This window comes from Erythrolamprus reginae, chromosome Z (genome assembly GCF_031021105.1).
Source record: "Erythrolamprus reginae isolate rEryReg1 chromosome Z, rEryReg1.hap1, whole genome shotgun sequence".
Lineage (NCBI taxonomy): Eukaryota > Metazoa > Chordata > Lepidosauria > Squamata > Dipsadidae > Erythrolamprus > Erythrolamprus reginae.
Window position 1 is genome coordinate 23,180,269 of NC_091963.1, and position 15,696 is coordinate 23,195,964.

At 38.8% G+C, this 15,696-nt stretch overlaps 1 protein-coding gene across 3 annotated transcripts in view; it reads right to left on the minus strand.

Annotated features, from left to right (window-relative positions):
* Nucleotides 1-3,313: 3,313 nt before the first annotated feature.
* The window catches only part of WAC (WW domain containing adaptor with coiled-coil), a 67,878-nt gene continuing 55,495 nt past the window's right edge, over nt 3,314-15,696 (minus strand). For all 3 annotated transcript variants that reach the window (XM_070727027.1, XM_070727028.1, XM_070727026.1), the window contains exons 12-14: nt 12,046-12,217; nt 5,164-5,291; nt 3,314-4,785 (exon numbers count right to left, since the gene is read on the minus strand). In XM_070727027.1, coding sequence (XP_070583128.1) covers nt 4,716-4,785; nt 5,164-5,291; nt 12,046-12,217 — 370 coding nt within the window. In that variant the 3' untranslated portion in view covers nt 3,314-4,715. The remainder of the gene's footprint in view (nt 4,786-5,163; nt 5,292-12,045; nt 12,218-15,696) is intronic.

Below are 15,696 nucleotides of genomic sequence, written 5' to 3' on the forward strand. Positions count from 1 at the left end.
GAACTCATCCTTGGTCATAGGAAACCCACATCATTGCTTCCTGTTCTACTCTCGGTTGCTTTTGAGAGTAGCCAGATTCGCTCTTTATGGCAAACCGAGATTGGAATAATGCTATCATGTCTCCCACAGTCTTTCTTTTCATCAGATTAGACATACCCAGTTCTTGCAACTGGTCGTCATGTTTTAGCCTCCAGTTCCCTAATCTTTCTTGTTGCTCTTCTCTGCACTTTCTGAGTCTCAACATCCATTTTTACATTGTGATGACCAAAACTGAATGCAGTAAAGTGTGGCCTTATCAAGGCATTATAAAGTAGTATTAACACTTCACGTGATCTTGATCCTATCCCTCTATTAATGCAGCCTAGCTTTTTTGGCAGCTGCTGCACACTGCTGGATCATATTTAAATGATTGTCCAAGATCCGTCTGTTAGAACTGTTGAGCAAGGTATCACATACAGTATACTGTACCTGTGCATTTTGTTTTTCTTGCCTAAATGTAGAACCTTTACTTTTCTCACCATTAAATTTCATTTTGTTAAATAGCACCTAATGTTCCAGTCTGTCAAGATCTTTGAGCCTATCTTCTGGAGTGTTGGCTATCCCTGCCAGTTTGGTATCATCTGCAAATTTGATCACGGCCATCTATCCCCTCCTTCAAGTCATTGATGAAGATGTTGAAAAGTACGGAGAACTAAAACAGAGCCTTGGGGTACTCCACTGCATACTTTCTTCCATGTAGATGCAGTTCCATTGAGCACTACGTGTTGAATGCAGTTGGTCAGCCTGTTTTGAATCCATTTGATGGTGTTGCTGTCTAACCCACATTTTTCCACTTTTGTCTAGTAATAGGTCATATTTCCTTTGATAGGAAGCTGGTCTTGTATATCATTAGGGGTTAATTGTAGTGATAATTAATATAATGGTATGTAGAAATGACCTTGAGAGATGGGAGGAAGCAGCCATCAAAAGGTAGCTGCTGAACTTGCAGAAGAAATGGGGGCATGGCAGAGGAAGAGCTGGAAAGGATCTTGGAGGTCTTCTAATACAACCCCCTTCTCAAGCACCCAGAAGCTCCCCCTCTACTTTCTTGGATTATAAAGAAATGAAAGAAATAGGCTTTCAGACTTTGGAGACTGTTAATGTAATTATACAAGATAAAGCTAGCAATTTTGGATGTCCAGATTATCCTACAAGGCTGACATCAAAATAATAAAATAAGAACAAATGGAGCGAAGCACTACATAGCAAAGGGCAAAAGGATGTCCCACAGAAATTTGTGCAACTCTGGGAAGTTAATTTTAGCTTAAAGAACTGTTGGATGAAAATTCATTTCTCCATTTTTAAAAGCTATCTGAAACATGTCAATTCTTTTGTTTTCAGTATGCCTGTGCAGAGGATTCAGAAAATTGAAACAGAATTTAATCTTGCCTTCAATGCTTTCAGCATGTGACATACTGCTTATAAAATGATAACGTGCTGTCAAATTGTCGACTGTTAATAACTTCATAGATTTTCTCCATTACAATCTGTCCCTAATCTGGTTCTTCAGGTCTTTCAACATCATTGTAACTCAGTCCATTGATCTTTCTTTAGTTTAGGTTGTCATTTCTTTCTTTTTCTATTCCCAGCATTAAAGCCTTCCCCAGGGAGCTATGCTTTGAAAAGTAAAGGTCTTCCCCTGTCCAGAGGGGAGGAGTCCTCAAATCAATGTCTTTGTGTGCTCAACTCAGTTTCTTAGCTGAGGGAGCCAACATTGTCCAAACACACTTTCCATAGTCAAGTAGCCAGCATGGCTATGCCAAGACACATGGATCACTGCTTAGTGTTTACAAAATATATTATTATTATACGATAGTAGAAAAGTAAACTTGATTGAGCAAAGATTGATATCTTAAGTGCAAGTGAGGGCCCCAGAAATGCTGAGTTAGCTAAATAGGAATTTGTCAGGTATCACGGACATTTCAAACTTAACAAAGACAAATTTTCTAATCTAAAATGGTATCCACAAGGCCAACATTAAATAAAAAAGCAAATTATTATAATCTAAGGTTGCCAATTGTCAGGAAGTTTTGCCACCATCTGAAATTGTATGACATTTTGGATAGGAATACAAATTAGTGATATTAAGTGATTGCCTTTTGAACATTTTTAAATATTAAAAAGGTATTTCTGCTACTAAATAATGCAAGACACGTAAGCTCAATCAGCTGAGAGCTACATTAGTTTTTGTTTGGCAATTCACTGACCAAAAATCATAATCATTAATACAAGACTAAAATTTACAAAAATAAAGAGTGCTGTTTAACAAAGAGGCAGGAAATTCCCAATTTGTGGTTGGTAGAGATCTAGAAGGATAAAAAAAATCTAGTTTTCCCTAATTTAAAAATATTTTAAATTAGTATATTTTCAAAAGAAAAACAAAATAGAGCAGTTCTTCCTGAACATGATATATTCCTGCGTCTTGGTGGACTGCCTTTTTAACAATGAAAAACTAATTAATGTTTTTCTAGTTAACATCAATTACATGAAATTTTGATTGACTTATTTGTTCAAGAGAACAGAACAAATTAACAGAACTTTAGAATGGGAAAACTCCTCTTTGCCCTGTGAATCTACTCGAGATCCACAAAGAACAGAACAGCACAAAGAAGCTGACCCATAAACACTGTCTTTATTGAAACACCAGAATTCAGTGTATTAAACTCTATTTTAACTACATTAATATATTTCCATAACTTATATAAATTATTATTTTTTACTAATCTGTTATACTGTTGCATTATCATCCACCTAGATGCGCTTTTAATTGTATAAATCAACCACTTTCAATTTTCATAAAGCAAACATGATTTTATGAGATCAGATTATACATAATACATTTTATGCTCTTAAAATAAGAAAGTGATTGTAGATTATTAGTAAACAGTGCTAAAATAAGGTGTTTTTTTGTTTTACAAAAATAGCTTTTTTCTTTTCTGGCTTTAAAACTTTTGGAAATATTACATCTTCTTTTGAGGTCTCTATCAAGAGATATCATTTTATAGAGTGTTGTCATTTTACAGTGTGTTATCAAGAAGACAAAAAGATAATAACACATTTACAAGAAAATGAGGAGGCATACATAAATAAACAGGATTCTGTTTTTCTGAGGCAGTTGCATCAATGAATTAATTTAAATCAATACACCAACAGTGGCACAGCTGGTTTGCAAGTTGGGCATTTTTTTCACGACTTAAGTTTCTAAATAGATTTAGGAATGTATGAAGACTTAAACAAGTTATCATTAATTTTTTTTGGAAAAAAAACCGCCAAATTTATTTTGTAGTAGCAATAGTTTCTTTTTTATTTTTTAATATACTTTAGGAAACAATATACAAAGCTGAGCTTTCCCACCATTTTCAAACAGTGAGACACTCCAATTACACAAAGTCAGCGTTTTGTGATGGCTAAGAACAGCAGTCAGCACCAGACTTGAACAGTTAGCTACAACACAAACATCCTTTCAAATGAAAAGTCATAATAGCAAGACAGGTAAAACCCAGGAGTTAACATATGACAACTGTTGGGAGGTATCACTGATCCTTGTTGAATGTCATTAAATATTTTATACACAATTACAATTTTTTTAAAAACAAACTTCCCATAAGGATTTATTTTTAATTAAGTAAAAAAGTATTCAACAAGAATAGCTTTGATGAAGAATCCCCAAACAGTCTAAATTGTAATATGTTATCGACAAAGGAAAAGAGAACCAGTGGTTTTTTGTTTGTTTCTTTGTTTGAAAACATGTTTATTACAACAGATACAATTCACATCTGACTAGCTTTTTCCTTCTTTCCCTCCCACAACCATGTTGACATGTTCATTGGGCTGTTTCCTTATAATCTGAGAAAGGGATGTACTTTCAAAACACATATGCCCAGTAGTAGTATCAGTCCATTCTTTCAGGGTGCAAATGGAAATACATTTCAATAATTTATACAAACAAGTGGGTTATGCTCAATCACTGCAATTTTAAGCTACTGTACACAGGAATGAAAAGATTATAGAAAAGTGCCATAGCAACAGTGCCTTATGAAAGGAAGAAAGTAAAATTTTAAAAAACCCTAATAAAATCAGATCTAGGAATTTAAAAGGTAAATGAACACAGAAAAATAAAAACACTGCTCTGTAAAACAGAAATGGAAAAGCACTGCTGTTGATTAGGTGCAAATGTGGAAACAGTTGTTTCATGATATTTTGTACATTACCCTAACTGTTTCAAACTGTTGCAGCTTTGAGACACAGATCACCTGGCGCTTGTATTGTATTTCAGGAAATGCAAGATTTTCTGAACGATAAATTAACTAAAAAAAAGAGAGAGCTAATTTTGCAGACAGGTTTACGTGTAAAAGGCTAGGTATTTAGCCATCTCAGCATTGATTAGTTTTGGATGTCTAAGCTCTGATACACATGGCTTCCCATGGCTTCACTCTACAAAACATATTTACAACGTGAAGAATACATCTACAAGAAATCTACATTTCAAGGGTTTTACAAATCATTCTTGTATTTTCCCCCAGAATGACTTCCTTCTTTTCTCCCCTTTCCCATGTTATTTTGTATTGCCCAACTCAACAGTCCAAAGTCTACTCAAATGAGGCTGAAAAAAGTTAAGACTGGGCAAGTAGTTTTACAGTCTTGTACTTAAAACCCATGTGCAATTATTCAATATTTCACACCATGAAGGAATTCTGATTCTTTAGTTTTTCAAGTTCTTTAATTTGTTGTCTCAAAAAGAGTATCCTATAAAAGAAAATAATATAATTAGCATCTAAGATACCAAATTAATTCTTCAGTAAGACATTATATATGATAAACACAACTAATTTATATGATTTTTAAAAACTTTTTTAAAAGGATAAAATTCTTAGGCCTGGAAATGATTGACCTACCTTAATGGTATACATAATGGACTAAATTATTGTTCAAGATCCGGAGCACACAAGAGTACCTTCAGTAGTTCAATGGCTGTTTCAGTCAGCATCATCCTGGTGTTAAATTCTAATTGTTCCTAGCCCTTGACTGTATACTAAGGAATCCTACATTTATATAAAAGTTGTACAAACAAATATAACTGAAAATTCAGCAAATCAGAAAAATGCACCCAAAAGAAATAACTACCTTTGCTCACGCAAAGTTGCTTGAATTTCACATACTCGAACTAAAGATCTTAAGTTTTTTAATTCAGTACAAGTTTCAGACATATGGACACTTCCTGTATTATGAGCTTCTTCACGCAATCTTGATGCCTAAAAAATTAAAAGCAATTATTCAAAAATATATTTCATTTATTAGACAATTTAGACAAAAATAAATACCTACTATAAAAGCTTACAGTATTAGTGAAAATATATCTATACGTTTAATAACCTGAAGTGCAATTGGGGAAAACCTCAATTTTCTGGCACATCTAAAATAACAAGTTTCAACTTTACCATATGACAGCAATCTAAACTTCAGCCTATTTTTTTCACTAAGTCTTACATATCACTTAAAAGGTTTACCTTCCTCTCCCCCAACTGCTTAATTTTCAACCATAATACTATAATCATAACTATAGAGGAATATCGTTGGTTGTAATAATAGAAAACAGTTTCAATATTTTGATTCATTATTGATAATTATATCTATGAACAATTCTAAGAGACTAATCATGAGAATCTTCTTACAAAAAAAGATAAAAATCTGATAATTCTAACAATTATGTTTCATATATTAAAATAAAAATCCTTCCCTTAAAATCTGAATATGTAATCTCTCTTTCCATACAAGTTACATCTGCAATGCTGAGTGAGAACTAGAATCCTAAAAATGAAAAAGAACATACAAAGCTCTCTAAACTGTTGTGTTAAGGTTAATTATCTGACTGTATTGTGATATTACTCTGACCTGCCAACTCGAGTAGACTCTGAGTATTAAAAAACATGATTAACTTCCTAACATAAAGCAATCACAATTATTCTCCTATCACCCATGATGTTCTTGAATGCTAATAAATTTTTAAGAGGTAAGTTTATTGCAATTGTTTGTTTAATTACATTTACTTGAAGTAATGAAGTAATCTTAAATTCCCAAACTTTGAAGGCAGAGCCTAGGCAAGTCACTGTAGTGAAGATTGCAAAGCAAGGCTCTAAAAAGATAGCATATTATTGAAGCCAGCTATGTAATTTTGGGCCAGACATTCTATATCTCATCAGGCTATTGTGGGAAAAATAGGAAGAAAGAGCTTAACTTGTACAAAATAAAAGGATGATTCAAATTAAAAAAAAATGCAGAAAAAGTCAAGCATTATAATTGGAAATCAAGGATATAAAGAATAAAAGCAGAAAACTAGCAAATGTCACAATTTCTATTACTCAAATCCCTATAACTAATGATAGGATAGCTATATGTGGCAAAAAAGGTTAAAATTGGCCAAGTGTGATTGGACACACAAGGAATTTGTCTTTGGTGCATATGATCTCAATGTACATAAAAGCAAATATACATTTGTCAAGAATCGTGAGGTACAACATTTAATGATTGTTATAGGGTCAAATAAGCAGCCAGGAAACAATATTAATTAAAAAAACCTCAAGGATACAAGCAACAAGTTACAGTCATATGGTCATAAGTGGGAGGAGATGGGTGATAGGAATGATGAGAAAAAATTAGTAGTAATAGTAGTAGTGCAGATTTAGCAAATAATTTGACAGTGTTGAGGGAATTATTTGTTTAGCAGAGTGATAGCATTTGGGGAAAAGCTTGTGTCTTAGTGTGCGGTGTTCTATAGTGTCGTTTGAGAGTAGGAGTTGAAACAGTTTATGTCCAGGATGCAAGGGTCAGTAAATATTTTCACAGCCCTCTTTTTGACTCAACCTACCTTGCCTTTTTCCAAGTGAATCACCTTCCTGCCAGAAAGAATAGAATATCTGTTCCCATCTCCTTCTGAATTCAAGCAACCCACTCGTGACATAAAATTTTCAATTCTTGTAATTTTGGGGGTTATCACAGATAATTTACCCCATTCAATCCAATCCCTTGATCAGTTAATAAATCCAAATTAAGGAATTAGTGGTAGATGTTCATCCTCTCAGTATATTCCGGAATGGAACCTTACCTCCTTCCTGAGTAACTGGATCTATTGTTAAAATGTGCTTAAAGAAGAAAGCTTAGATGGGAAGTTTTTAGGAAATGAAAAACTGAAAGTTGGGATAAAATCACATACTCTATTTTCCTCCAGAAGATAGCAATTTGAGCCTTCCAGATGTAGTCCACATATTTCCTAAAATAAACTTTTCAGAATAGTAAGTGATTTGCTATGATCCAGGAATGTTCTGATTCCACGATATAACAAATTAATCTCTGGACTCCCAAATTAATGTTTCCTGAAATATTCTGGGAGATTTTTACACATCTAAATAAAAATCAGGTTAAATCAGGTCAGCAAAAAATGAGTACAGTGATCCCCCGTTTATTGCGTCCCCAACCATTGCGAACAGGGTACTTCGCGATTTTTCAACCCGGAAGTCAAAATACCATCTACGCATGCGTGCGTTTTTTCTATGGGCACGCATGCGTAGATGGCAACCGGGAGATCAGCTGCTGGGTGGCTTTCCTGGGTCTTCCCCCTCTTGCTGGCGTCAGCGAGGAGTTTCCCCACCGCCCACGCAAACTCCTCGCTGCCGCCCGCCCTTCGCCCGCCCACGCCGTTCATTCTCGCCGCTTTCGAGCTGAGTCCTGAAGCGAATTCGCTCCCGGACTCAGCTCGAAAGCGCCGAGAGACAGCGCCAAGGAACGGGCCTGTCCACGCTGTCTCTCGGCGCTTTCGAGCTGAGTCCGGGAGCGAGTTCGCTCCCGGACTCAGCTCGAAAGCGCCGAGAGACAGCGCCAAGGAACGGGCCTGTCCACGCTGTCTCTCGGCGCTTTCGAGCTGAGTCCGGGAGCGAATTCGCTCCCGGACTCAGCTCGAAAGCGCCGAGAGACAGCGCCCCCCCGGACCCCCAACCCGGGTTTGGGGGGCTGCTAGGAAGCCCCCCATGCCGGCGGCAAACAGCCGCGCCGCCCCCAATCTTCGGCTCCTCGCTAGCGCTGTGGGAGTAAAAACACCATCTGCACATGCGCAGATGGTGTTTTTACTTCCGCATCGCTACTTCGCGAAAACCCGCTCGTTGCGGGGGCTCCTGGAACGGAACCCTCGCAACGAGCGGGGGATCACTGTACATGCAAATAACCCAGAATGATAAAGATGGCATCCGGCTAAGCCTTAAAATAAAAGAAAACTTGGCTACCTTTCTAACAACAGTATTAAAACTTCCTCATGTATATTTGAAATAAATGAAAAAGCACTACACAGTCTAAAACAATCTCTATCTATTGGACCAGACAGACTATGTGCCTTCTTAAAAAAGATTTCCACTGCCATAGCAGAATCTCGAAGCACAATCTTTGAAAAATTTCTCAGGACCAGCTCCTTGCCCAACCTATGGTCACTAGCCATGGTCATCCCTATCTTCAAAAAGGGAGACTCCAGCTTAGTTGAGAATTAAATAACAATTTCATTAAGCTGCAAAGTCATGGAATCAGTCATTAACCAATCCATTACCCTCCGCTTAGAGACAAACAACCTACTCTCGTCTAACAAGCAGTTTGGCTTTAGAAAAAAATTGTCCTGCAATCTGCAACTCCTACACTGCAAAAACATAAGGACAAAGTAACTCAATCAGGGAAAAGCAATAGATGCAATTTGCATTGACTTCTGTAAAGCCTTTGATTCAGTGGTACACAACAAACTATTTCTAACACTAAAATCTTATAACCTCTGCATAATTGGATAGCTGCATTCCTGTCAAACAAGCAATAACTGGTCAAAATAGGGAACGCCCTATCAAATCCTGTACCTGTTAAAAATGGTGTCCCCCAAGGCAGCATTCTAAGACCAACTCTCTTTTTACTTTATAAATGACCTTTGCAATCATATTAAAAGCAATTGTGTTCTCTTCACTGATAATGTAAAATACACCACCGACAAAAATCTAGACTATGTGTCAAATTCGTCAAACAAGTGGCAACTTCAAATCTCAACCAACAAATGCTCTGTCTTACACATTGGTAAAAAAAAAATCAGAACATAAAACTGAACATAAAATATGACCTTGTAGATGACCTCACTCTGTCAAAGACCTTGGAGTAATCATCTCTATCTAAGTGCAAGAGCCCACTGTAACAACATTGCGAAAAAAGCATTAAGAGTTGTTAACCTAATCTTGTATAGCTTCTTTTCTGGTAACATTGTACTGCTAACTGGAGCATGCAAAATATTTGCTAGACCAATTCTCTGGAACCAGCACTGTATATTGGACATTAATACAATTGAGAGAATCCAGCAATATTTCATGAGAGGAGCCTGTTGTGCAGAACCCTTGAATTATCAAAGACATGCACAGAAGAAAACGTGGGATTCCAGCAGATATGAGTAATTATTCAGTCATACAAAACAGATTCATTAAAGTGTATAAAATAATGTTTACTTTAGAAATAGCACAGTCAAGTTAAACAATCCAGTCATTCACATTCAAATCAGTTAATATCTCTCAATACAATAATAATATGACAAGCCTTCATTGTCTTACATATCAGACATACATTACATCTTACAAATACATTAAAGTAACATTGAACACACAGAGTTTACTACATCAGTCACAGTGAATCAGCAGAAAGAACAGAGAGCAGAGAGAAAATCATGCTTTCTGGCTCCCTCTTATGGCAATTTGTAACACTACCTCTTAAAGCTATAGTACTTCAATGCAAACATTCATTCATTGTTAGCTTGTTTATATATTGCCAACCCAACTGTTTGTATATAATACTAACAGAGTCCTCCATTCCTCTGCTCTCAACAGAATACCTTATGCCACCAGACTTGAAATTTTGGGCTTAGATAACTTAGAACTACACCGCTTTCGGTCTAACCTAAGTGTAGTATATAAAATTATTTACTACAATGTCTTAACTCACAATGACTACTTCAGCTTCAACCACAACAAGTTACGAGCACACACTAAATACAAACTTAAGATAAACCAAACCAAAACTCGACTGCAGGAAATACGACTTCAGAAACAGAGTGGTCAATGCCTAGAATGCATTACCTGACTCAGTGTTTTTTTCTCCAAACCTCCAAAACGTTAACCTTAGACTATCTATTGTTGATCTCATCCTATTCCTACGGGACATGAATAAGCACTCCAATGTGCCTAACATTCCTTTCCTAATTTTCCCCTTTATTCGTATCCATTTCATATATTAATAACCATTGTTATACCTGGATCTGTTATCTAAAACACGCTTGACAAAATAAATAAAATAAAATCAGTGTATTAACTGCTCAAATGTGAATGCAAAATGCAGAGATAAGAAAGAGAAGGCCAAACTATTCAAGCTATCACACAGAGAAAGGACAGGCCAGTTTAGGAGAAGTATTTCAAAGTGGGACAATGTTGGTAAATGTCACAATTCTGCTCAGTGTTTGAGAAATGCTAAAAATAAATGGTTAAGATTCAGCTGATAATACTTATATTAAGTTATGAAATATACTAACTGGGTTCACATTACACTGAATCAAAATATTGTTTGTTTCAATAAGCTCAGGGTTAAAATGAGGGTTTATTGGTACTCTCAGAGCTTGTTCTTTTCTTGCATGTTTTATTACCAAAATTAGATAACATCATCAATTAGTTTGTTTCTGTCTAATGGAGGTTCAGCCAATTATTATTTAATTAAACTTAATAAACTAAGTTATATTACCTAGCATTACATATAAAACCAGAAATTATAGGATCATATTATCAGTGGCCCAGTGTGGGTTCCGAAATTAATCATTTTATTTTATATCTGGATTATTCTGATATGCCGCTCGTTCAATTCTGCTTGGATTCTCTTGCCAGTAAAAAAGATTGCAGAACCATACATGGAGTGCTTAGTATTAAGTCCATGTGAATTTACAGATTGATTATCAAGATCAACCTTTTCCACAGCTTCACAATGTGAAGTAGAGGTCCACTGACAGAAGACCTGAAAATATACTACAATATTACATAGATCAGTGTTTCCCAACCTTGATAATTTGAAGTCCAGATATCTTCAAGTTGCCAAGGTTGGGAAATACTGACATAGATCATTCGCAAAGAACTCTTACCATTATTTCTGCTTTAAAGAGCTAAAATAGGGTATATTTTAGCTACAGACAAAGTTAACTAAATTTCCAGGTCATACAACTGCTGAGGATATATCAAGTAAATACTTAATTTAAATATAATCTATGTAAACAGAGCTAGAATGAAAGCAAAAGTTAACAATTCTAGGTTATATATATATATATATATATATATATATATATATATATATATATATATATATATATATATATATATATATATATATATATATTTAAAAACTACTGCCATTTCTATAGCCTGTTTCTTCCCACCCAAAGACATGATTCTAATCTCTCTCCATTTCCAAAATAGAGAGTAGAAATTTATGAAAGATATTAATGAAGAATGCTTACTAAATATTATCAGATACAGGCAATATTTGACTTGTAACAGTTCATTTAGTGACTGTTCAAATGGCATTGAAAAAAAGTAATGTATGATCATTTTTAATATTTATGACTATTGCAGCACCCCCAAGATCATGTGATCAAAATTCAGATACTTGTCAACTAATTCATATTTATGACATTTACAATGTCCTACAGTCACACGTTCATCTTTTGAGACCTTCTGACAACTATAGTCAATAGGGAAGCCAGATTCATTCAACAACCATGATAATAATTTAACTTTGGTGATTTACTTAACCACCATGGCAAGAAAGATCTTAAAATGGATCAAAACTCATTTTACAATTGTTTTGCTTAATAAAAGAAATTTTGGTCTCAATTGTGGTTGCTAAATCAAGGACTACTTCTACATAAAAATTTTAATAAAACTGATCAATAACACACAAGAAAATCACCTGCTTTTCTGCATGATCTGCAGGCCATCCTTGGACATGCTTTATAAGGTTCTCATTGAAATGGCCTGCTAGAGTAGGAGTTAATGAACATGTAGGCCGTCCAGATGCATTCTGTGGTGTTGTGTTTGAAGCACTTGTATTGGAGGTATGATTTGGACCAGGAGATGGACTACTGTAAGAAAAAGAATGAAGTGTATCACTACCATATTAATTCATATAATTTTCAAAACTGTATTTCTCCCAAAAGATGACCCACCTTGAAAAGAACCGTTGTACCTACCTGAACGGTCTTCTCAGTGCACTGGAAGGAGAGTCCAACATGGGTATTACTCCAATCCTATTGGTAGAGACTGAGTTAAATTTACATATTAACTAGCACCGCCCCCTCTGCTCTTCCCATGAGCCAGTTTTAAAAACGAAAGAAACCTTGTAAGAGGATAACCAATTTTTTATTATCACAACTCTTAACTGATAACTGACCACTCCGGCGTCCCTGTACCCAAAACTAAACTGGGTGGGTTTGGACTCTCCTTCCAGTGCACTGAGAAGACCGTTCAGGTAGGTACAACGGTTCTTCTCCATTGCATCTGGAAGGAGAGTCCAACATGGGATATACCAGAGATTTACGGCCCATGGGAGGGAGAAGGTCTTGTCAGGGACGTTGGAGATAAGCAAACTCTTTGTAAAACACGTCTCCCAAAGGCTGCCTCTGCTGAGGCAAAGGAGTCCAACTTATAGTGTCTTATGAACGTAGATGGTGCCGACCACGTTGCAGCTCTACAGATGTCATCTATGGACGCCTGGGTAGTCCAAGCCGCCGAGGTCGCCGCACTCCTTGTTGAGTGAGCCGTCACTCCCGTTGGTACTGGTTGATTACGGGCCTTGTACGCCTCCGCGATACATTCCCTGATCCAACGACTAATGGACACTGATGACACTCCAAGTCCCTCTTTATCTGAAGCAAAGGAAACAAACAGCTTTTCCGATTTCCTAGAAGCTTCTGTGCGTCTGATGTAAATCTTGACCGCACGGCGTACATCAATCTTATGCCATCTTAATTCCGATGGGTGACTGCCGTGGGTGCAAAAGTCCGGAAGAATTAATTCTTGTTTCCTATGAAACTCTGAATTGACCTTCGGAATGAATGAAGGGTCCAATCTCAGCACCACTCGGTCTGGATAAAAGACACAGAGGTCAGGTCGCACCGACAAGGCTGCTAATTCTGACACTCTCCTTGCTGATGTAACAGCCACTAAGAAGGCTGTTTTAATTGACAATGTCCTCATTGGTATAGATCTCATAGGTTCAAATGGTGGCTTGGTCAAGGCTCTGAGAACCAATGTAAGATCCCACGAAGGGAACCTCCGAATCGGTGGAGAATGTTGGTTTGTTGCTCCCCGTAGAAAATCCTTCACCCAAGGATGGTAAGCTAAGGAGCGAACTCCCTCCACTCGTATCATGGTCGCGAGAGCCGCCACATGTCGTTTCAAAGTATTCGGTGTTAGTCCCCGGTCAAGACCAGTCTGCAAAAACTCCAGAACTGTAATGACCGACGCTTGTTCAGTGCTGATGCTCTGTTTTTCACAGAAACTGCAAAAGGCCGCCCATGTGGTCTGATAGATCCGAGAAGTAGATGGACGCCTTGCAGCCTGCATAGTGTCTATGACCTTCTCTGGTAACTTCAATCCTCGTAACCTGACCCGTTCAAGTGCCAAACGGTCAGTTGAAGCCACTGGGGATCGGGATGTTGGAGTTCCCCTTGGCTTAGGGATATCATGTGATCCGGGATCCTCCAAGGGGGTGACATTGATAGTGCCACCAGGTCGGAGAACCACGGTCGTCGAGGCCAGTGTGGGGCTACTAACAACACCTCCGCCCTCTCTCGCAGTAGTTTCTCCACTACTCGTGGTATGAGATTCATCGGCGGAAATGCGTAAAGTAGGCCGGGCGGCCAGGGTGTCCGGAGAGCGTTGATTCCCTCCGCTCCTGGCTGTGGGAATCGAGAGAAGAACCTTGGAAGCTGGGTGTTCTGGTAGCTGGCGAAAAGATCCACCATCGGGAGGCCAAACCTCCTTACCACCTGTTGGAAAATGACCGGGTCCAGCTTCCACTCTGACTGGTCCAACGTGGCCTGGCTCAGCCAATCCGCTTGTGTATTGCTGATTCCCGCGATGTGTTCTGCTGCTAGGGACCGTAGATGTTGCTCGGCCCAGCGGAATAGAGCCTCTGTTTCTTCCATGAGACGCTGCGACCGTGTGCCCCCTTGATGATTCAAGTGGGCCCTGGTCGCCACATTGTCCGTAAGAACCAACACGTGCTGTTGGTGTACTAAGGGTGCAAATGTCTGTAGGGCTAGAAACACTGCCCTTAGTTCTAGAAAATTGATATTGACGGAGGACAGTTCTTCTGCCGTCCACAGGCCCTGAGCCATGTGAGCTAGGTGGTCAAGATGATCTGGTCCTTCGTTTGGAAGGGGGATCCTCTGCTGATCGCGGCAGACGTCCACCACTGTAATGAGTCTCTGACCTTCCGGGGCAAATGAACCGTCCTGTGGCAATGGCTCACCTTGGACCTTTGAGCAGGCAGCAGGAACCACTGCAGTGTCCTGATATGGAACCTGGCCCAGGGAACTATGCCAATGGCGGAGACCAGAGTTCCTAGTATCTTTGAAAGCAGTGAGAATGGAACCGGTCCCCGCTGAACACTGGATATCAAACGGTTGATGTTGTCTTGCCTCTCCTGTGAGAGCGACACTGTGCCCTCTTGAGTGTCTATAATGGCTCCTAAGTGTAGGAGTCTGGTAGTTGGTACTAACTGGCTTTTCTCTACGTTGACTGTGAAGCCATGGAGTTCCAGTGTACGGATTGTCTCGTTGAGGTCTTTCTCTGCCGCCAGTTTGGACCTGGACAAAACGATAATATCGTCCAGGTAAGCCATGAGTCTGATGGATCTCGCTCTTAGGCTGGCAGTCAATACGTCCAAGAGCTTCGTAAACGTCCGTGGAGCCGATGACAGGCCGAACGGCATTGCTCTGTATTGGTAATGTCGTCCCTCGGTGTAAAACCGGAGAAACCTGCGATGTTCCGGGTGGATGGGGACGTGCAGGTATGCCTCCTTGAGGTCGATGGATGTTAAAATGTCCTGTTTCCGGATGGAAGCGAGAATGGTCTGTAGTGAATGCATCCTGAACCTTCGGTATCTTATAAAAAGGTTCAGTTGCTTGAGGTTGAGGATCAACCGGCAGCCTCCGGAGGATTTGGGCACGATGAAAATCATGGAGTAGAACCCCTTGCCTTCCTCCGGCTGCGGGACTCGCTCTATAGCGCGTATGTCGAGCAGGTGGGTGATCTCCCTGCGTAGCTGTAGTTTCTTTATAGAGTCCTTTATTAACGGGCAGCGTAAGAAGCGGCTGTGCGGTGTTTGGAGGAACTCCAGCTTGAGCCCGTGTGTGACTGTGGCTAGGGCCCACTGGTCGGAGGAGGTTAATTGCCATACCTCGCTGAAGCCCTGAAGCCTGCCACCCAAGGGCTGGGGGGCCGCTGAGTCACTTCGTGCGTTTGAACCCTCTCTGGGTGTTGCCGCGAAAAGGTCTCCTGGACTGGTGATAGCCTCTCGGCCTGTCCTGAAAGGAGCCGCGGTCGCTCCTATAGG